This window comes from Eublepharis macularius, chromosome 4 (genome assembly GCF_028583425.1).
Source record: "Eublepharis macularius isolate TG4126 chromosome 4, MPM_Emac_v1.0, whole genome shotgun sequence".
NCBI lineage: Eukaryota > Metazoa > Chordata > Lepidosauria > Squamata > Eublepharidae > Eublepharis > Eublepharis macularius.
Window position 1 is genome coordinate 102437425 of NC_072793.1, and position 23063 is coordinate 102460487.

Here is a 23063-nt window from a genome sequence, read left to right on the forward strand (position 1 = left end):
CATTCCTTAATATGATTCAAACATTGTTTAGAAACGGCTTGTGTAGAACTGCAAATTGGATTAATTCAATTGAGTGACACCTGTACGTTCATGTTAGGTTTCAGAATGTGGTATCTAGTCAGGTGCTCTGTCCTAAACAAAGGCTTGGGGATCTCAATTGCTAATCGTGTCTGGAGAAGGGGGCTCTGACTCAAAAGCTTTCACCCTGAAAATCGTTTTGGCCTCTAAGGTGTCCCTGGACTCAAATCCTGCTGTCCTAAATAAAACATTCAAAAATAGTTTGAGAATTAGAAAGAAATCAAGTCAAATCAAAAACAGTTATGAATTTGGAGGAAGTTAGAAACAGAAACAGAGATTTTAACAAATTTATCAATGCAAGAATGTCAATTCTTTGCAATGTGATTGCAAAGAATTGCTGCTGTTTATATTAGGCTACCCTATTCATTCATATAGAACCACTCAGTACATTATAGACTTTATCATACACCTGTAAGATCACACTAGTGCATGGATTCTGATCAGGAACCCAACTACAGGAGCACGTTAATCATACTTCATCTTCTCTTTTTGTATTTATTGCTTTTATTATTATTAATCTGAACTTGAATGTTTACCAAAGAGCAGTAGAGAAATTGCGGATGTCATATTTGGTCAAGTTCCAGGGGGCAGACTTAAACCTTGGGGATTTCTTGACTTTAAACATATAAGCTTGAATCTTATAACCAAATTCCATGTGCCACGAAGCATCCTTCCTCTTCCCCTTCGTTAGGGCTTCAGTGCATGACCCACTGAAAACCATAGGACTTGGGCAAAGTTTTAGGAGGCGAGCAAGCATGTTCCATGACAAAGACTATCTCGGGCAGAACTTGGTCATAGGATTCAAGCTAGTATCTTGCATAATCACTATAGGCATTATGACTAAAAAATTTTTATCTTAGTTAAATTTTTAAGCCATTTTAATAAAAAATAAAGTCCATAAAATTCTATTTTAGTGTCACTATTTAATTTTACAGTATTTTGGATTTGATTAAATAAGTGTATCATTTCAGTCAGCAAGTGCCTTCTCCCTCATCATAACTGCATACTCTGTAGTTTCTGGTTTAAAATACACTGTAGGAGAAAGGACATTGTTTTTGCAGATTCTTGTTACAGAACGTGGAGGTACTTTTGCTTCTTTGGAATTTCTTCAGATCATTTGACATTTGTATATTAGGCTTTCACAGAATAGCTGATGTCCTTAGGCAGAAACCAGTCCTTAAGAGGCCACCTGGTTGCTAACCTGAAGATGAAATAGGTGTGGAGGAAATACCATTTTTGGTAACAGATTTGCTGGTAAGTCTCTCTGTGCAGTAGAGTTTGAGGCACTTATACGTGCCCCATGACTTGCTTCAACAAAATTACGCGCTGATCAGGGTCTTAGTGTTATGAAACAAGATACTCAGTGACTTGACCCAAACAGACTTTCCCGCTGCTTTACAGGATCAGTGACCGACAAGTGGTTTAGGTTCCCATAGTGTAGTAGCTTTACTTATTAAGCAGTTTTTAAGTCACAAAGTTGATTATTGAATTGTGAAGTGCCAGTCTAAGATACCAGACTCTGGCCCAATTCACACATTACCCAGAAGATGGGCTCCAATGTTTCCATTGTAAAGTTGTCCATACCTTGGTGTAACAGTGAAAGGACATTAACATTTCTGAAAGTACACAGTGAACATGCCTCCTTTATACTTTTCTGTGCCTCGTGCCTCATTGTCTTCCTCTACATTTGCTGTCATTCTGTTCCCTGAGTGTTCCTGTTTTAAGGAAAAGGAGTTCTGTAGCATTCTGTCTAGTGTGTAAACACCTTCAGCCCATTTAACTAGTCCGTATGAACTCCAAAAAAGTTCTGGCATCGGTGCATAAAGCTGTTTTATAGTCCTGCGGATAGAGGCCAAGTTTTGCAAAAACCTTGAGGTATTTCACAGCCTGTCCCTGTCCCTTTGAACTCTTTCTGTATCGAAGCAAATCTTTCTAGGAGAGTTTAGCATAGAGCTAACCTTGTTGCCATTTTTGTTCCCATATGCTCCAAGGATCTTCATTCTCTGGCCTCCAGCAATGAGATGGTAGGCCCTGTTCCTCAAAGCCTCTACGTTTGCCTTCACTTTTTTGGTACTAAATCCCAAGACAACCCTACATTTGTGAGAGAGTAATGTGTGCATCTGTTGGTTCCAGTTGGGCATTGATTTGCTGATCCAGTTTCTCCTCTTCACATATATCCCCAGGACTCAGACTTCCAGGATCTGCCTTACACTAAGATGGTAGGCTGGGCCCTTGTGTTAATCTCCCCACCTTCCAGGGCTGTGTTTCCTTTTGGAGCTTTTACTATTATAAGTGGCAACTTTGACTCAAAGATCCAAACCTCTCCTAAAGAAGAGAGTATTGCCACTTGGAAGAAGTCACTTGACCTCTTGTTCTTTAATTGTAGCCTCCATACCTGGTTCAAATAATAGTTTCCTGCCACTTGACTCAGAGATACCTAGAGGAGCAGTCAAGATTGTGAGTTGGAAAGTCCAAATCTCATCTCAGCTTTGTGCAAGCCACTCTCTTCCTGTCCCATGCAAGATGGAAAGATTACTGAGCCAATAAACACAGTAAACACTCTAAAGAGCCCTGTTAATGTTTAGTATTGCTGTTGCTGTTCCTTGGAAGACTCATTAAAAATGGATATTGGCTTTTGTTAAGGAACCCATGGGACTTTATAGTCGGGTTGCTTGTGTCTCACCTGGCTCTGCCCTTCTGATCTATTTTAAGAGAGGGCGTGTTGAGGTGAGGGTGAGGCAGTCTCTTTAGCATCTGTTATTGTTCTGAATTTAAGAATCCTGTTCAGATTGCACTTTGAGTTACAAACCAAGTTAATTGATTCTTTAGTCACTCTAGACTCTGTTTATACTGTAAAGTGAACGTTGTGGCTAAAATTTGAGATCGTGTTGACTGTTATGTTATTGGTACAAATGACTTTTCTCTCTGTGTTTTTATATATAAATTGAGCTATTATTTCCTAAAGAAATGAGTTGGAGTCAAAATGTGGAAGAATCTGCCATTCACAGAAGCCCAATAAGACCGGTTAAGGCCCATTAAGTATTGAGGAAGCCATTTATGCTGTTCGTTGTGCAACCTGCAAATGTAGATAAAGCTATTAAATACCAGCATCTTTTGTGAACTATTTCTCTTCCCAGGGTCCTCAACCAATGAAAGAATTTGGCTGCACATTTGGTTGGGTTTTTTCAAATGTTGACTTTTGTAACAGTCAACAGTAAAAGTCATTGTATGCTTTACATTGAAAAATTACAACATCCTCTTCATACATAATACAAAATTTATAACAAAACTTGAAATTATTTGGCAGCATTTCCCCATGGTTGCATGCAATTGGTGTCGCTGAAATTAGCACACGGAAGTGACTGAAGCCACAGTCTCCAAGCCTAGCTAGGATATGAAAAACTGAATGGTTATCAGAGTTGTGGTAGACTACATTGTAGAAATGTGGGTCCAGAATTAACTGACATCACTGCCTGGTGTAATAAAACAGCCACGCCATTCCTGTATGTATTGTGGATGTCAGTGATACATCATCATCATGCCTTTTTCCTGAGATCCAAGGCAGATTACACACTGCAAGAAACAAAAAATAATCAATAGCTAGGATATTTACTGAGCAAAATACAGTATGATCAACAGGACATTGAATGAAAAACAGATGCAGTAAGGTGTGGTAGCAGTAAATTTGAATACAAGCGTAAAGCTGAACATATGAAAACTTTCTGAAACAAAGCATAATTAACATGACATCTTTAGCAACATCAAACCACTGTATTCTACTGTGATACTTACAGTGCCATCCTAAGCAGAGTTACACTTTTCTAAGCCCATTAGCTTCAGTTGGCTTGGAATGGTATAACTCTGCTGAGGATGTCACTGACTTATTTAAAGCCCAGGCCAGGATGTTTGAAAGCTTTCAGATGATTCTTGTTTCAGTCACAGTGTGACTCTGTTTCCCTATATTCTGTGTGACAGATGGTAGTGGGCTGTTGCTGCTGCCCATCAACGATTGAATACCCTCACCTTGAGGAGGTAGGCTGTGTTGCCCGCATTACATTTTCAGTTCCTTCTGGAGGATTCTTTCTCTTTATTCCCAGTTTGGTCATATCCTTTTTCATTTTGTCTCTAAAGAAACAAACAAACCCCACCAACAAATCAAAAGTTTAACTTGTTTTTATGTTAATTGAGTGAATAAAAATATTTTCTAAACTGCCTTGAGAAGAATGTGAAGGATAGGTGACCCTGTAGATTACGTTAATTTCATTAGAAAGAATCCAGTTCCCTGCCTTCCTTTTTGAAGTGAATTTGGTGGTGAGTGGACTTGTCAGATAGCTACTTAGGTCCTTTTCGCACTGGGACTTTAAAGCGTTTCAGTATCTGTTCTGCTTTCCATATTTGCAGGAGTTCCACACTTGCAAGGTAATCATGGGATGGAGTACCAATGTTTGTCCATGGTATCCCCAATTTTTCCCGTGTGGACATACCACGAGGTTATTTTGAAACCGTTGCCAAGTTACGTCTGGCCCGATTAATGTCAGCGCAAACTCTATGCTCCCCTTCTGCTTCTCTTCTCCCCACCCCTCTCCTTTTCCTGGGGAGCTGATTGGTCTGTGCAGAATTAACCACTCCCACCCTCCTCAGCTCTCTGAAGATCTTTTCCTCCATTTTAATCAGTAAAGCGAGGTAAGGATCATAAGGCTGCTTCTCCATTGGCTTCCTTCCTCATGGGTATGCAAGCACTCTTTTTTTCTTTCAAAGTCAGAATGATTCCTAACATTACTACTTATTCCCTGCCGGCTTTTAAAGCCAGGAAAGGGCTGCTTTTCCCTTCCTCCCTTGGAGTACGCACACACTCTTTTTTTTTCCCCAAAGGCAAGAATGGGTTGTAACATGGTACAAAGTTACTGCACATTCCTCCTGGCTTTAAAAGCCAGGAAAGGATTACATGGCTGCTTTTCCCTCCCTCCCAGGCACGTTTCGGGCTTTGCCAAAGAGAAGAAAACCCTAAGCCTTTTGCACAGCCCTTTGGAAACAAAGCGGCAGGAAGGCTGCCCTGAAGGGATGAAGCAGCAGCATTTTAACCCTTTCCTGGCTTGGCTTTAAAAAAAATAAATGAGAGTAGAACAAGCATGAAAAGTACATGATTTCCCCCCAGAAAATACGGGGGTGGGGAGGGGAGATGGGTTCCAACATTGCGATGTTACTACGCATGCTCAAGAGTTTTTTTTTTAAAAAGCGTGACATGAATTTCAAAGCCCCGAAAGCCGAAAACTGCGCTGAGGCTTCAAAGCCTGTCTAAAATGAAAAACAAATTGAAATTGCCTTGGACAGTATGGAATGTGGGAGAGCCATGCCGAAGCCATTGCAATCACGGCGAATGCTCATAAATGGCGGTTTAAACCATAAGTGCGAAAAGGGCCTTAATCTAGATGGTCACTAGCTGTATAGCTGTTTCCCTCCATTTTGAGGGTTTGCTTTTTGGAACTTTCCTTGTAAGCCACAGTATAAAATGTTTAAATATGTTAGTGTGGTAAGACCCAGCTTTTTGAAAGTGACTCCATCATTAACTTTACACTGTAATATGCCAGGCAGATATCAAACTCAGATAAATATACAACAGGATGTTCTTTTGATCAATGTAATGACATTTCTGCCACAGGCATTTAAATATCTAAAGCATCTTTATAAATGTTAAGAATAATTCATTTTTTAATTTGAAGAACATGGCAATGCTCTGTAGTATTCAGCTAAAGAATTGGGAAACCCAGATTTCTAATTGCTGCCTCATGGTAATGAATCTAGTGAGGTCCTTTAAGGAATTCCTGTTAGGGCAGCTGTGTAGTAAAGATTCAGGAGTGAATGATTAGCATGCGGAACTGAGAAGAAAAAGTGAAAAGCAACATCACTTCCTTTTTTGAAACAACCCTGTAGCAACTTTCTGGGGGTTTCCCCCCAGAAGTCCTTGATGCTTGTGAAGCTACTTGTAAGAACATGAATGTACATGATTAATTTTTGAGGATTTTTCTTAGTAGGAAAAGCCCTATGTTTTTTTGATGAATGCATTGTCTGAATGCCAGCCTGAGGTGATGCCTAAGACAAGACTCGCCTGTGAAAAGAGGGTCTGTGGAGAGTGTGCTGGGATGGTCACAGACAAAGAGAATTGCTTATCAGCAGCAAAAACTAGAAGATGACAAACACCAAACCACAACAACACAAGTAAACACTAAGAAATGACACTTGCCTTAAAACCTGGCAGGTGCTAGGTCAGGCTGACAGCCCTGAAGCAGACATCAGCATGGAGAAGAAGAGAAGGCAGCAGGGTAGAGCAACCCTCTTCCCTCTGGTCTGAAACGAACCCCAAATTGAGCGGAGAGCATCCAAGTGCAGGTGATCTGGGAATGTCCAGAAGGACTTTGCGTAGTCCAGGAGGTGGCTTTTACCACTTGTATCCCCACAGGGTGGAGTTCAGGTTATTCAATTACCATGTAATACAAATGTGTGAGTAGTCCAAATAAGTTTTGTGTAGTCTGTACATGACTATTTAAATCCTTCTGACTGTAGTATGAAAACTTACGTTTAGCTTATTTACAACCACGCCTTTCTCACTGACAGCCAAGGTGGGATTGCGTAGCATAAAACCATGTCGTCAAACAGCATGAGACATCCAACAAACAATGCCATAGGACTAGGATCACAAAATTTAGAAACAATGCAAAGAATAGCAGACATGATATGTCTTAAACAATTCAAAAAATAGAACCAGAAAAGTAGAAAATGCCGCAAATAAATGCAAAATAAGCAGGACTGCTTGAGAAAAAACTTTGGCCTCCAGAGTATCTTCAAGCAGATTGGGGTAAGCTAGTGAGGCACCCTGGAATGTTTGGTCTCTATAACTCTGTTAAGTGCTGAGAATGATGAGCCGGCCTAGAAGGCACAAACGGCTGGCAGAGGCTAGTTTCTTTTTGTTCCTTGGAAACCACACCATGGTGTGTTTGTTTTTAATCGCTGAGAACTGTTATTGCTTAGCGTGCTAAATAAGATCAGGGTTAGAGCTCTCTATAGTCATGTAACAGTTGAGGTCCCTGCTTCAGCTCTGCACAGGCAAAAGTCTCCTTGTGGCTGGCACAGAAGTTCCATGCAAAGAGCCTTAGCGGGGCAGGAAGACGCCAGGCACGTTGTCCTTTTGTATTGCTTCTCAGGCCTTCAGAGTAGGCTCACAGCACCTAAATGGCACGGCCTTTTGCTTGCCACTAGATGTTGAAAAGTCTGCACTGCATGCTTTTCAAAGGGTGCTATATGATATCTACTGCAATACATCTCCCTCCCTCCCTTGGAGCAGTTGTAGGAGGGGGTGGGACCATGAAGTAAAACTATAGCTACAACTTTGCTGTGCAAGATAAACAATTTTAAACGTTTTTTCTGGGTTTTCCATTTCTTGGCCTTTCTAATTGTGCCTATTGTGTATTCTTCTCTATACTAGATCCTTTTGTCTTCTGCTTTTGATAAGTGCCAAGGTATATTTGGGAGGAACTCGGATTTGATTAGCAGTATAGAAACGCAACTCTTTTTCATTAATAACTATTCAAGACTGCTTCAGATTTTGAGTCCATAAACCACAGTGAAACTGAAATGAAATTCTGATATCTCAAACAAGAAATGAAAATGCAGATTTTTCTGTACAATGGAAAGTGATAATTGTGCTGCTTGGCAAAAAGTAAACCCTAATACCTGCTCCATTATCAAGAATGAAAGCAAGGTATTGATGGTTGTTCAATGAGGCGTGTGACCTATTTCTTGCTCCTCAACAAAGCATGAAGCTCATAGTTAATTATTCCCCCCAATGAAGTTCTGTGACGTCTTATAAGGCTGCTTTTCTGCTGAGTTATTGTAGAAAGAAAAATGTGTTTTAATCTGTTTTCACTCTGTTTTAGGATGCAACATTTAGTATAACATGTTTCATAAATATTCAGAGAGCATAGACAAGGAAGCATCCACTTATGCACCCCTCATTAACTTGTCTGATAAAAAAGTTAGGATATATAGAGAGGCATGTGGTACTTTGGGATAAAGATCAAAAAACAGATTTTCCAATTTTGTTCGCATCTGTTGCTGGTGTCCAAAGTGTACTTCATGAAAACAAACCTGACATTATTTTTCTGCCAGACTTTGAAGGTTTAGCTTTCAACAGTGCCTATGGCTGAGATTTTATAAAGCAAATCCTCATTTCATCTACAGTAGGGAAAACATAGCCCAATCCTTTATTGCAAAGCTGTCTCAGGCTAGGAAGTCAGATGCTTGGCTCTTGCTACAAGTGCTGGAAAGCAGCTCACCTCCTTATTCTAGCATTGTGAGCGGATTCTGTCCCCCTCCCTTAGGGCATCAGCAGTCACTGGTGGTAGTAATAATAAGTGCACTTATATACCACTCTTCTAGAAAGATTGGTGCCCCACTCAAACCAGTAAGCAAAGTCAATGTTATTATGATCCCCACAATACAGCTGGGGGCTAGGGCTGGGAGAAGTGACTTACCCAAGGCCACCTGCTGAGCTCATGGCAGTAGTGGGATCCAAACATTTTTAAAATTTGTATTAGGTTGCTGGGTTTTTTTGTAATTTTATTGGATATATTATATTTTTGCATTGGTTTTTAACTGTTGTGATTGTTATGAACCGCTTCAAGATCTTAATGGAAGAGAAGTGGTATAAAAATTGAATAAATAAAATTAATAAATAAAAATAAATAAATAAACCAGCAGAGTGCTGATTCACAGACCAGCCACTTACCCACTGTGCTACAGCAGCTGCAGTGTTAATGGTTGGAGAAATCTGCTGTCCCATGCAAGGCCCTTTTCAAAGTGGACAAGTTATTGAGAGGCAAGCAGATCTGGCATTGCCATTGACCCTGTGGGAAAACTAGATCCACTGTGGCTAAATGTGGTGCCTTCCATGGAAATAGTTTCAAGTGAGTAGCCATGTTGGTCTGCAGTAGAACCCCGAGATTTGAGTCCAGTAGCACCTTAAAGACCAATATCCGATGAAGGAAACTTTGCCGTTCTTCCCCCATCCTGGACTTCCGGACCCCCCAGATCTTATTGGTCTTTACAGTGATACTGGACTTGAATCTTGCTGTTCTACTGCAGACCAACATGGCTACTCACCTGAAACTAGATCCACTGAACGCAGTAGATGGCTTTTAAAAAGGATTAGACACATTTGTGAAAGGATAATAAAATGAAATCTTTGTCTTAGTTTAAAACATTTACAATTTGTAATCTAATCATAGTATTAATACTTGCATTTATTTAAATGTGGGTCACAACAACAAGTAGCTGCACAGAAATTATCAAAGTGGGGCTCTGCCAAACAGCTTAAGATCTAATAACAAAGATAACACAAGAGAGAGAGAGAGAGCCAAATTAGTAGTAAACATTGAGGGGTAATTATCATACATTGAATTTGCTGTTTATAAAGGCTAAGCAGTTTTACATAGTTTGTTCTTACAATTGGCTTTTAAGCATCAATCTGAAAATTTAGAAGTTCCCCCCTTATGTTTATTTTTAGCCTTGATTGTAAAAACTGACAAATGTAGATTAATCATTCTCCAAATGAGGAAAGACAAAGTTAGGCAGGGAATTGCTATAGTCACAGTCCTGAAACCAGCAGTTAAGATGGCCTCATTATATGTAAAAGTCCAATGGAAACTGACTCTGAAATGTAGGAGGAACTAAATGGATTTGCTCACTTTAAAGGGGTATCTGATGACCAATTTTCCCACAATTGTCTTGGTCCTTAGGTTACCATCTAGGACTGTGCACATTCCAGCGGGGTTTCTTTCCCCCTGTCTCCCCCCGAGCAGGCATGCTAGAGCATGTGGCATCTTTCTTGGCGTCAGGGTTGCTGTCCCTGGGAAATGGCATGTTGCAAGGCTCCATGTTAGGCAATTACTCTGAAAGCAGGGCTCACGGCAGGGGTCAATACACGTCTCCTTTAGAAATAGCATTTTGGAATGCTGTTGCTTTGGCGGTGTCCTTTGGGGGGCAGTTCTTAAAGGCTATTTATCATTGCATGGTGCCTCTTAATAGATTACTTGTGTAGTATATTTTCCTTTCAGGTGCCATATGCAGTGAGGTCCCTTCTCCCTGGTGTTCGTATTCTGAGCACACGAGGAACATTCACCTCAGCTGGAGGGGTTATTTTCCCTGATCATTGGTCCCCATAGGTGGGGAAGCCCAGGATGGGGGAAGATTTTGAGTGGGAAAATGACAGGAAGGAAAAGGGTCAAGTAGCCACTCTCACCCTTCAGCCCTTGTTTGCAACCCTAAGGCTACATTTCAGTTGAAAAACTTGGTGGTGGAGGGCAAATTACTCTATGTAATTTGTAGTTCCTTCCTTAAGTTGTAGCCTGTTCAAAGTTCTACTGTCTTTGCCCATGAACCACAGCCCTTTGCAACAGGCTCTTTCTTTCAAAGGGTTCAGAAGCTTGTGAGTGCCTCCAGTACCTGAGTCCCTGCAGCATGGGGTTTTGTGCTTTGCAGTCACCCCTTTCCTTTTCATCTTCTAGCCTCTCCTAGTTCCTTAATTTCATCTCTGCTCATTTTGGGCTCTTTTGTTGTTGTTGCTAGGTCAAGACAGAAATCAGCGTAGAGAGCAAGCACCAGACCCTCCAAGGACTGGCTTTTCCTTTGCAGCCAGAAGCACAGCAGGCCATTCAGTTACTGAAACAGAAGAAAATCAATTACATCCAGCTGGTAAGGAGCCACTTGCTTGATGCTTTTTACTTGGGTCTTTAGATGTCCCTGTCACCCCTCCCTGCGTTTTCTGTGCAAGGCCTGTTTGTGCAAGATGGTGGTTTTGGTGTCCTCTCTGTTTATCTCAGTCCAAATGTTGTTCTGAAATATGTGTTCTTGCCTTTGTTTAAACAGAAACTTGACCTGGAGAGGGAGACCATCGACTTGGTGCACACACACGCCACTGAGATAGCAGACTTGCCTAAGAGAATTCCTCAGGATTCTGCCCGCTATCACTTCTTTCTGTATAAGCATTCTTATGAGGGAGACTATCTGGAGTCAGTTGGTAAGGACTGGGCAAATCTTGGGCTTCTACCCGCTCGTTCTTTAAAAAAACAAAGTAGGAGCAGAGCAGAACTTTCCCTTGGCCTTTACCGACTTGAGGTTGGATCCAGTGAACTATGAATAAGAATGAGTTCTTGGGATAGCTCTCGCTCCCTGTGCCCTTCAAAAAGCCACTCTTGAAAGTTGGGGGAAACCCTTGGGAACAGAGTGGGATGCAGTTTAGGGGTCTGCAGCTTAAGGGGTCTGAATCAATGAAAATCTCACCCCTCCCCTCTTTTGCAAGGTGTCCTGTAAGTGGAACAAGAGACTGCAAGAAAGTATGGAAGGGGTTTCTACCAATGCACCCCATCACCACCACACTGCATCCAACTCTGTTCCTGAGGGTCTGCTTGCCTTCAGCAGTGGCTTGTGGAAGGGCAGGATGCTGCAGGGTGAAAAGAAAGAGAACTATTCCATGAAGTAACTTCTGTTACTTTGGGATTGAACTAATTGTGGGGTTTCTCTTTCTATCTCCTAAGAGGCATGCATGAGGATGCCCTGTCTATCAAGAGTTTCTGCATGTAGAAAGTGAGGGGGGATGGGTCTTCCACATTAAAGAATGTCCTTTGGTTACTTTTTATTGATCCATATTTCCATATATAATTCTTCCAGTGTCAGAGGAGGCCTTGTAAGTCACTGTTCTAGTACTCCAACCATGTACAAAAGGCTCTGGACATTGCCAGTCTATTACTCTGGAACCATATGGTACATGAAGAGAAAGCTGCTTAGTTACAAGGCTTTTGTTTGAGATTTTGTGGTGTGTGTGCATTCTGCACTCTATAGAAAGGTTTTTCCATTGTTCTATGACAGCCTTCTTGTTGCCTTCATGATAATCACTCCCCCTTCCCATAGGTTTGTGGACTTAATTTTGATGGAGCTCAAAGGTAGCTGACCTTCCTTCTCTTCCTTGCAGTGTTTATCTACTCCATGCCTGGTTACAAGTGTAGCATCAAGGAGCGCATGTTGTACTCCAGCTGCAAGAGCCGGCTGCTTGACTCAGTAGAGCAAGATTTTTGCCTTGAGGTTGCAAAGAAGGTAAACCGTGATCTCCTGCCTTTTACAGTTGTTTTTAAGAAGGAGATCCTGTTCATTCTTACGGTTGTATGAGGAGATGGGGAAGTTCCCGGCGGGGGGGGGGGGGTTGATAAGTTGGAGCAAGAGCTATTAAAGGGCTGTTTGAGACAGTAGCAGTGCCCCAAAATGTTTGGGTAATGACCAAGAATGTATCTGTACCTGGTTAAATATTGCACAATTGCTATGCTACAGCAATCATGCGCACTAGATTTTCCTTTGAGGAGATTCCAGTTGCAAATGATAGTTGTAGTGCAGTGATAGCACAATATCCGATGATATATGGATGCAGCCCAAGAGTCGTTTCAGAACTCTGAACATGTTAGGGCACACAGAAGAGCTTGTCACTCATAATGAGTTTCTCCTTGTCACAAACAGGAATTGAAATGTTCAGATCTTGGGCACAAGAGAGAGGGATTTGATTGTATTTTGATGGGGATGTGGAGGTAGGCAACTGCGATAAGATGGCAGAAGGACTAGAATGTGCTGTCATGGGAAGGAAGATGCCAGTTGAGAACTGTGATTTCTCTTTTCCCTGTAACCAGATTGAAATTGATGATGGAGCTGAGCTGACTGCAGAGTTCCTGTACGATGAGGTTCATCCTAAGCAACATGCCTTCAAACAGGCCTTTGCCAAGCCCAAAGGGCCTGTGGGAAAACGAGGACAGAAGCGACTTATCAAAGGACCAGGCGAGAACGGTGAAGACAGTTAGAGCCCAGTGGACAGGAGGGACAGGTCAGGGGAGGGGCTGTGAATGTCTACCAGCCTCCAGAATTGCAGCTCCAACCAAATCCACTTCTCTGCATCTGAGCCTGTCCACTGACTCCAGATGTTTCCCCTCCAGCTCTTCTTTCACAATCATGTCCTCTTGGTTTCGTCGGGGGAGGGAGGGTAGGCATCTGGGGAGAAGGAAGAAAGGAGGAGAACACCGAGTGTTGCCTTTTCTCTTCCCTCTTGCTCTGTTGTATACATTTGGGAGGGGGGCGGGAAATCCAGTTGTTCTAGTTTGAAATGACACTTCAACTGATTCTTCTTCACATAATGACCTGGTTTACTTGGAACCTGCATCACTCAAAGGATTTTGTTCACTGCTTATCTGAGGGAGCTGCTTATGTGCGAAGATCAGTCCAACAAAACAAACCCCCACATGCCCTTTCTCTCAAGGGTGCTGTTTGCTGCATTTCTCACAAGACATGGCCTTCATCTTTGGAATTCCCATACTATTAACACTATCCCTTTTCAAGATGGCCTGTTTGCTTAGGAAGTGACTGTTTGACATATTGTGTATAATACGAGGAGTATTTCCCAAGGATTCATACTTAAGCAAGGCTCTCCCCACCCCACTCTGCTTTTGGGGGGTTAGCTTAGGCATGTGGATTTGGTAGGGAAAGTGTTAGAGATTAGCGGGTGAGGTATTCAAAAGACAGATGCACATTGGGATGAAGGAAACAGGAGCCACTATGACTCTTCTAGCAGCCTTGACAGCCATGCCTTACTTCATAGCCTCGCTTGCAGCTAAAGAGTATACTTTCACTCCATATCCATGTACACGCCCACAATTTCACTAAAAGGAGTTTTCTGTCACTGCTCATGTGGTGATTTGTAAAGCTGACTGTTTGAAGACAGCTTGACTAATTTCCTTTGTGCTAAAAATCAAACAGCTCATTGCCTTAAAGTACAACCACATGAGAAGTGAAGGTTTGGAGCAATTAGGACTAGGGAAGAATAAACCTTGTCCAGTTCCTGCTGGCAGCTTTTTGACCTCCTCAGCTCCAGTCTGCAGAATTTTGAACATGTGATTTTCATGGATCGTTCTGGGAGGTTTTTCCATGCGTTGCCAATATACCGGCCTCTTGCCCTGTGTTTTCCTCCAGCGTATTGCTGCATTGTGACTTTGCACTGACTTACTGAGATAGATGTTTATTCCTGAACTATCTTCTTGCATGCTAGACAGTTCCAGATGGGCTTTACTGAAAAGCACAGACACCAACCCGAGCCTAGTTTGCTTAGGTGTTTGTCCTCTCCTCTGGATCACCATGTCCAGCAGTCACATCCCTTTGTTTTATGCCAACACTGCACTAACCACTGTAGCCTGGAGTATAAAATTGCCCTGGTTTAGCTATACACTAGAGTTTTGCCAAGCCAAAGGAAAATTGGCTCTTTCACAGGCCACTACACACTGATTGGGTTGTATTCTTCATGGAATGTGCTCAGGCTGCAGGATTGTTCATGCCCTGTAATGAATATTGTTTACCATTGCAGTAACATTCTGTCCCCAAGAGTGATTGTTGTAGATCCATGTAAACCAGATGGGAGGAAGGGATGGCTGACAGCATAGGAATGTTGCATGTGCAGAGGTGACTGGAGCAGGTCACGATGGAAGGGAAAGTAAATGGCCTAGGGATTGGAAGAAGTCTTCTCAACCAAGTCTAAAGGCAAGAAGAGAACTGGGCACTGTCCAAGCCAGGAATGTGACCCAGATTTTGGGAGCTTCTCGGAGTCATTATAAGTAGATGTGTTCATTCCATGGCGGGGGTCACTGAATTTAATGTGCATGATTAAACTTCTCCTTCTAGCCCCCAGGGAGCTTCTTAGTGGTCTGTTTTGTATCTGATGCAAAAGAAACTCAGCCTTTTCTACAAAGCTGATTGTATGGTGTTAGTTTGATGGCTTTGAATTCTGATTTTTCTCCCACCCCTTCCTTTAAAAAAAAGCCTTTATATATAAAGTCAGTGTACCCTTTTGACGTCTTCAGCAGATCCAGGTAATTTAAGCAGAAAGGAATGTTGCAGCAGTTGTCGAAAAGGAAAAGAGCCTGAATTTGGTCTCACTCACTCTGTGGTGGAGGAGTTTGGGATTCGGCCTGCAATTCAAGAAAGGCAGCATATTGGGGTTTTTTCCAGATTCAAAGCACTCTGCACTAGAATGATTCCAAGGTACCTGCTTTTTAAAAACAATTTAAAGTGTTCATTTCAGAGAAGAAATGAAGGCATTAGCTGCCTCATAGCTTGCATTCTTGAGAGGCTTATTAATAAAATTTGGAACAGTCTCTCTTCTAATATTGGAAACTTACAAAGAGAAGCCTTGGAAATAGGCTGGTCTTGTTTCCAGTACCTAGTGAACAGATAATATTGATGAAGGTCAAGGGTTATTAACCTAGCTTGATTTGTTCAGCCACCAGAATCCAGGCTCCAAATCAAATCCGTTCCTGTTCTGATTTTTATTCTCTGTGACCAAAATCCAAATTGCTAAGCTGTACCCTGGGACAGCAGTAGTAGCTTTTACTTTCTCTATAGAAGAATTCAATAATTGGATTTGTAGTCCTGGCCCTTACAATTTCTATGACACAGTTGCATTTTTCCCTTGTTCCTACAACACTATCATTCTTTTGAGTAATTTTTTAAAGTAACACTGAGGCAGCAGTTCTGTGGGGAAGGTTTGCATTCTAAGTTGAGTTCATCAAGTACCCATGACTCTAGTCCACCCATGTTTCATGTGCTGCTGACTGCTGTCACTCTCGGTGGGCATTTTATTTGCCACTTTGAGAAATAGTAGATTATACCTTTTTTGTGAGTATTCATTTTTGAGGTAATATATACTGGTGCCTCTGCCATGCCATTCCCTCAGGAGTGTGCAAAAGTCTACTTGTTTTTAAGAGTGTGTCCATCAAGTCCAAGAGAAGGGCTACCAGAGGAGCATTTGCTGACTTAGGTATGTTTTCCATTCTCAAGCTGGATGAAAGTGATAACCATGTCCTAGAGGTCACGCTGCCTTGGGCAACCCACCCCTGCCAAAGATTAAAAAATAAAGATGCAGTTTAAGTGTGTCTGAAATGATTACTGTTGACTTGCTCTCTGACCTCACCATCTATAATATCTGTAATTATAATCCAGAAGGAGTTGGGTAGTTAGTGCGCCGTTAGCTTAGTCTTAAGTAGTATTTGGATGCCAGAGTCATTTGAATCCATCCCTTTGCTATGTTAATGCATAACATTGCCATGTAATGGTGATGGTTCAATAGGTACCTTTTAATATATGATCAATAGCAATTTAAGTACCTACCAGAACTTCCATGAAGGAAAAGGCAGAATCGGTAGCACGCATCTCAGTACTTCCCTTTAGTAACCTAAGGCCAAATCTAGGCTTTTCACAATTATTTTAGAGCTACTGTGTTTTCCTTCCACTTCATGTCTTAGTGTCTTTGACTGTCTGCGCTAGGTTCATTGTCTTCACAGATAATATTTGGAAACCAATGGTTCATGGCAGATGTCTTGAGTTTCATTGCCTTCTGGAGAATTTCAAAAGCAGTCATCTAGAATGAAGGTCACCATAATTTGACAACTCCATAAATTTTTCTTTTCACACGTCCTTTCCCAGTACCCATTCAGGCTGCACAATAGAAAGCTCTCCCTGTCTTTGGCTGCTCTATGGAAAACACATCAGCATCCTGTTTGCCAACGTCTGGAAGCATTTCATAAAACCAGTAAGGAATGTTACTCAGAAGGGCAACTACAAAGCCCCATATGCATGCTTGCCTGAGGAAGGCGCTCCCATCCTAATACATCTTCTGATTTTGTTAGCCTGGATAAGAATTGATAGGTATCTGTCAAGCCGCCATCACTGTTTCTCCAGTTAGGCGCCAAACCACTGATCAGAAGACTTGGTCTCTATCCTTTTTTAAAAATTAGTTCACTAGGTCAGACCAATATCAGTTAATTATAAAAGTCAAGGTGATTGTTGGGATGTCTACCATCACTTTTTGTGGAACTTTTTTTTTGTTCTAGATGTGATTATTTGCTGACAACCTTGGTCATATTAAAGAACAAGTGTAGAGTATCCTTGTACAAACTCAGTGGCAGCTGTGATGGGTTTTAGTGCAGCCAAGGTGCAGCCATTATTAGCCATTGTGTCAAGAAGACAGGGCCGTCTGACATGATGGTAAAAGGCCAGTCCCCATCTGTCCATTGGGTTTGACTTGGTATAGTGATAAGCAAGCCATGCTCCTGATCTTGCATGAGCATTGGGTTTAGAGAAAGAAATGCACATTCCTGACTGGGCTGGATGGTGTGGATTTGGATATGATAGAGGAGGCAAGGCACACTGTACTGAATGCTGTATTTTCTAAAAAATGAAAAATAAAGTATTTTTAAAACAAATCTGTTTTGTGTATTTCTTGGATGGATTGAAACAGCAGTCTACTGACCCCTTTACACTGCAGTCCTAAGAAGAGTTATACCCTGCTACATTCATAGAAGTCAGTGGGTTTAAGGTTAGTGCTTAGAATTGCACTGGTAAAACTTTACCTTGCAGCACTTTTAACCTTCTAGGGAGCCACTGATCTTCAGTGAATTTTACCATGCCTCAAGACTGATGGGAAATGTTGCTGAATCACCTTGCCACGTGGCCAGATGCAGATGGCAACATCACATTAACTGGATGGTAGAATTGCTTACAAAGTATTAAATGCTTGGTGGTTGCCACCCTTGTCCCATTCAAAGTAGCTTTCAGACATCCTTTTAATCTGACTATCAGTGAAGGTATTTTTCTTTAATTCTTAAGAAGTACTACTTTGTGTTGTCTCTTTTCCAAACCCTGGGATGTTCTTGACAAAGCTTTTACGAAGTAGAGTTCTTTAGGGTTAAGTCTCCAGCGCTTTGCAGAACTCTGAAACTCTGCTGTGGTTCTAGTGTTGCCTGCCTGTTTATGGGTGGTTGCTTGCTTCTGTGATATGTGCTCTAACTGTTCTTTTGCAAATAAACAGTGTCATCTCCACAAATCAGCTCAGAGATTCCCTAACATCTTTGCCACCCAACTCTGAAGCATGCCTATGCCAGTGTCTCTTCCCCCTTCCATGTCCACATGTTCCTACCACTCTTAGGTATATTGTCTGTAAGATTGGAGGCTCACTTGAAGGGAAACACTGGACAAAAGATGGAATAACAGCTTATTAGAGTCCTGTTCACAAGGGGGCCCAACTGTGCTGCAGTCAAAGATACCAGAGAAAATTTAGGTCTGTCAACTTCACAAAAATGGTTTTGTGTTAGTGTTAGGAGGGGTGGATTTTTTTTTCTAAAATTTTCTTTTTTAGATATAGCAATTAGTTCCTCTTATTCTCTTTTCCTCTTTAAAAGGAGGAATTCTCTTTGGTTTCTCACTCATCTATCTTGAGGGTTTTTTTTAAACCATGTGATAGTGTAGTTTCTGTTTATACCACATGGTGGTGATCTGTGTGTCCTTTCAAAACTTCAGCACTTTCAACCTTGCCTTCCCCACAGTGTTGTTATGAAGATAAAAACAGGAACAGTGTTGTGTAGTGGTTAGAATGTTGACCTGGTTTGACTTCCACCTCTGCCATGAAAGCTTTGTGGGTGACCTTGGGCCAGTCACACACTCTTAACCTAACTATCCTCATGGGGTCGTCGTGAGAATAAAATGGAGGAGGAGAGATTGATATAAGCTGTTGTGGGGAAAGGCAGCAATGAGAAGGAAGGTGGAAAATATCCCATCCTTTACATAACCAAGGGGCTGGACTTCCCTGAGCTATCAGAGACAGTGTGGGTAGAATACATTACTTCTTTAAGATCTAATTGAACCTTCCTGTTCATGAAAGAGGAATTGATTTGAAACTGATTCAAATTCCTAAGAAGAGGAATAGAAATGGAATGCGGTATTTTAGGGAGAAATTCAGCAAAGAGGAATTAAAAGAATCCCACTTAACCCTAAAATATGTAATTATTCCTACTCAAAAACTCCTAGCAGGATCAATACAAGTAGCGATGTAACTTGTATGAAACCAACAATGGTAGAGCTTAAACCTCTGTGCTAGCCAATAGCTCTTCTGCAATGTATTTTTAAAATAATTAGTCCCTGTTTCGAGTTCCCTTTGCTGGGGCAAGTGGTCTTACAGAAGTGAAACATCCACAAGCCGTGCTACTTTACTAGTCTTTTGTAGGAAGGTTCTTAAATTTGAGAAGCGACTATTTGGAGCTGTCATTTCTCTGGGGGAAATGACCTGGCTTTGGTACAACTAGTGTGAGAAGAGGTGCCCTGGCATTCTGTGTACATTGGAAACCAAAGGTGAGGATTGCCTCATTTATTTGTGGTAGTGGTGCAGTATGTGCCTGACTCTGCTCATTCCCCATCAGCTGGTGACTCAAAAACAATTTCATATACAAGTGTGGAAGTGTAACCCTTTGTTTTCCTTTATGGACACAGAAAATTGTGAAATTGTTCTGTTAAATGATAAAGGCAAGGTCCTGGATTGTGCAAATCCTCATGTTGCCTTTTAAAGGCAAACCTAGATCTTTTGTATTGTAGGTGTTTGGGTGAGCAATGAAGAGAGATCTTGTCAGAACCTCAGCTAATTTTGACGCTACAGAAATATTGGCAATGTAGATTTCTGCATTTGCAGCAGGCTTGGGCACAATGGAAATTGCAACACAAAGAATTTAAGCCCTACCCGCTCTGTAGCTACTGGGCAGTCTCTCAAAAATACTTCTGTGATTCACTGCATAGATGAGTAAGTTAGCAAACTGTCATATTTGCTTAAGGTTGAGGACAATGACTAACAGCTTACAGTTATTTGAGTGAAGGGTTTGGGGGATTTTTGCAAGAGAGAGCTAAGGAAATATATTCTAGTGACAAGTAAAGTGAGCTGAAACCTGGTTCTTTTGGACCATTTTTCTTCTATTAAGAAATCTTGAAGTTGAGTTTCCTTGTTTGGTGAATGAACTCATATAGTTTGTAAACTGGAAGAGCAAGAACTTACTCTGAGATAAACCTGTGTTTCAACCCAAAATCAACATCCTTTTCAAGTGCTACTTTAATAGCAATCCAGAGCTGCCATGTCTATGAAAGGAATCGAATTTGGACTCTCGCTCACTGTTCCATTCTGAAGCACACTCTGCTTTCAGCAAAGATCAGTCACATACCCTACTTGTGTTTTCTGTTCAAGACAATGGTTTAATGAACAGTAGTGCAAGAAAGAAAGAAAGATCAGACACATACCAGTATAAAAACCTCGAAAAGGGGCACAGTTCATTACTGACAAGATAGCAAGGTGCCCTGGCTGATGAGTTCAAGGCATGATTTTTTTAATAGACCACAGCCAATTTCATCAAAAGCATAGAATCCTCTGGAGATTTTTTTTTAAATCTAAAACCTTGGTGTTGTATCCTGGCATGTGGAGGTGGGAACACTAGCAGTTTTGCAGAACCCAAAGGTGCATCATTATGTAAAGAGCTTAAGAGTTCTGCGGGATCCAGCTGTATTTGAGAAATAGCTATCTACAGTGGCCAACAGTGCATCTTACCAACTTTGCTTGGCCCATGAGCTTTGCTGCTACCTAAAGAGTGCCAGTCTGGCCGTGCTGATCCATACAACAGTAACCTCAGTAACATGCTCAGTGTAAGGTTGCCCTGGAAGACAATTCGGAAGCATTAATCAGTGCAAAATGCAGCAGTCTTTCTATTATAGGACATACTGCATGAGCCAACAATATAATTCTCAACATAGTCCCATGTGTGGATACATAAATCCAGAGACTGGAACCACAAGCAAAGAAGATAGATCTTTAAATGCTCCAGGCTCACAGAAAAATCTGAAATATTAGAAAAATATATAGGGGAATAAACAATAGAAGCAGTGCTGATGCCTTTAAGAAAGAAGTTCTCAATTCCATTGTGGTTGTTGCTAAGTAACCACAATGATATTGCCAGCCTTCAAACCTTGCTTTCTGTCAGTAAGAAGCAGGGAAGAGCCCTTTTCAGGGCTATTTTGGTCTCCCAGTCAGCCACTGCTCCCCTACCTCCTGTACTGGAGGGGAGGACTCATTGGGACTAGTCCCAGAAGCAACCACCAGGCAACTTGCTACCATGCAATTTGCACAACTCAGCCACATATACGGCATCATTGTAGCCACCATTAGAACTAACCTGAGCCCAGCAGCAGCCGTCACACAAATTGCACAACCACACAACTCACATGAGCAACTTGCTACTGCACAATTTTTGTAACTTGGCAATTTTTGTAACTTGGCCAGACTTTTCCCATGAAGAGTCTGCTGGAGGGAGAAGGTAGGAAAGCTGAGACCCAGTATGGTATAGTGCTTGCAGTGTCAGACCTGGATCTGGAAGACCCAGGTTCAAATCCCCATTCTGCCACTGAAGCTTGCTGAGTGACCTTGGGGCACTCACTCTCTTTCAGCTTAAGCTACCTAACAGGATTGTTGTGAGGATAAAATAGAGGAGGAGAATTATGTGAGCCCTGTGGCAGAAAGTTGGGGTGCAAGTGAAGTAAGTAAATCATAAATAAAGCTGAAGTCTGGAGGGGGACAAATAAAAGAAAGTTAGTGTGGTCAGTAGAAAGGAGAGAAGAATGCGGGAAAGGGGAGAGGATATAAGGGCTGACAGAAGGAAAGAAAGAGGACATAGCATGGGGAAGGGCATTCAGGGGAAATGAAGTGACCCCCCCTCCCCCAAGTCTTTATGGGTTCTTTGCTTGTATCACATCTACTTGCAGTCCTTGTAAGTTACCTATTAGGTTCAGAGTCCAAGGTGCTCTCCTTCAAAGACCTTGGTGACCTGGGACCCATATACCTGAAGGAGCATCTCTTCTGGTATGAACCAATATAGCAACTTCACTCAGCTATGTCTTTTAGTTGTTACGACACCTGCAAGGGTATTTCTGCTGCTGCCTACTCACAGGGGGTTTTTGGTGGCTGCTTCACTGTCTTGGAATAGCTTTCTAGATGGAAATAAAAGGTCTGCAACCCTCTTAGGATTTTAGAGGGCCTGAGAGAGAGAATTTCTCAGATAGTGCTTTGGTTCGTCCAGGTAATTATCCTATGAGTGCATTGGGGTTTTTTTCCCTGATAGCTGTTCTTAATCTAATTTTATTGTTTTTAATAATTTAATGTTATACTGTTTTTATTAATGTTACCATCTTGGGTCCTAATTAGCTGGAAGAAGACGGGCTTATTAATGTTTCAAATAAGTAAATAAAGAGAGCAGGGTGAATATCTTGAAGGAACACCTCATTTTGTCCAGCTCACCAGTTAAGATCTGCCTCACAAGCCCAGCTCTCCGTGCTTCCACCTTCAGATGTGAGGCAAGTGGCATCCAGAGGCAAGGGCTATTCAGTTTTGGCACTTTTCTAGTGGAATGCCCCTTGAAGCTTACCTGGCACCTACATTTTTTTTAAGCCTGATAATAGTTCTGTTCACATGGGCTTTTAATTAAGTGGTTGATTTTTTGAAACCACTATTTTAGCCTGGAAACTCTTTTAAAGTGTGTGCGCGTGCGCTTTCTGTTTTTTATGCTGGACTGGGGCTTTTTAATGCTGGACTTTAATTCATATTTTTTTTGTAAGCCCCCTCAGGCAAGCATTAAAATGTTCTAAGTAAATTAATAAGTATCAGTTGCCAAGGTCAACGAAAGAAGCAGGCTTTGGCCTTGGTGTAGGCCTTGCAGGGGCCTCTGGATAGCCACTGTGTAAAACAGAATGCTGGACTAGACCAGTCTTTGGTCTGATCCCACAGGGCTACTCTTTAATTTCAATTTACCACCTCATTGTAGCACTGCCAGGAAATGGCAAATGAAATAAAGCTTCAGTGAGAAGTTGTGTTCACGGTGAAGCTCCCTCACAGTCTCTTTGCAGGGGCTTCAGCCTGGTATGTTCAACCCACATTCTCACATCCATTTGGTCATGTGAATTGACACTAATGAAATGACATGCATCATTATGAGGGCTCAATTTAAGCATTACTCTTCTCATATATAAATTAATCCATTTGTGCAAACAAGTGT

The 23063-nt window shown here is 41.7% G+C and overlaps 1 protein-coding gene across 1 annotated transcript in view; it reads left to right on the forward strand.

Moving 5' to 3' along the window:
- TWF2 (twinfilin actin binding protein 2) overlaps positions 1 to 17408 on the forward strand; it is a 77124-nt gene extending 59716 nt beyond the window's left edge. Inside the window, exons 6-9 of the mRNA XM_054976295.1 lie at positions 10699 to 10824; positions 10999 to 11149; positions 12101 to 12222; positions 12804 to 17408. Coding sequence (XP_054832270.1) covers positions 10699 to 10824; positions 10999 to 11149; positions 12101 to 12222; positions 12804 to 12971 — 567 coding nt within the window. The 3' untranslated portion in view covers positions 12972 to 17408. The remainder of the gene's footprint in view (positions 1 to 10698; positions 10825 to 10998; positions 11150 to 12100; positions 12223 to 12803) is intronic.
- Positions 17409 to 23063: the final 5655 nt, after the last annotated feature.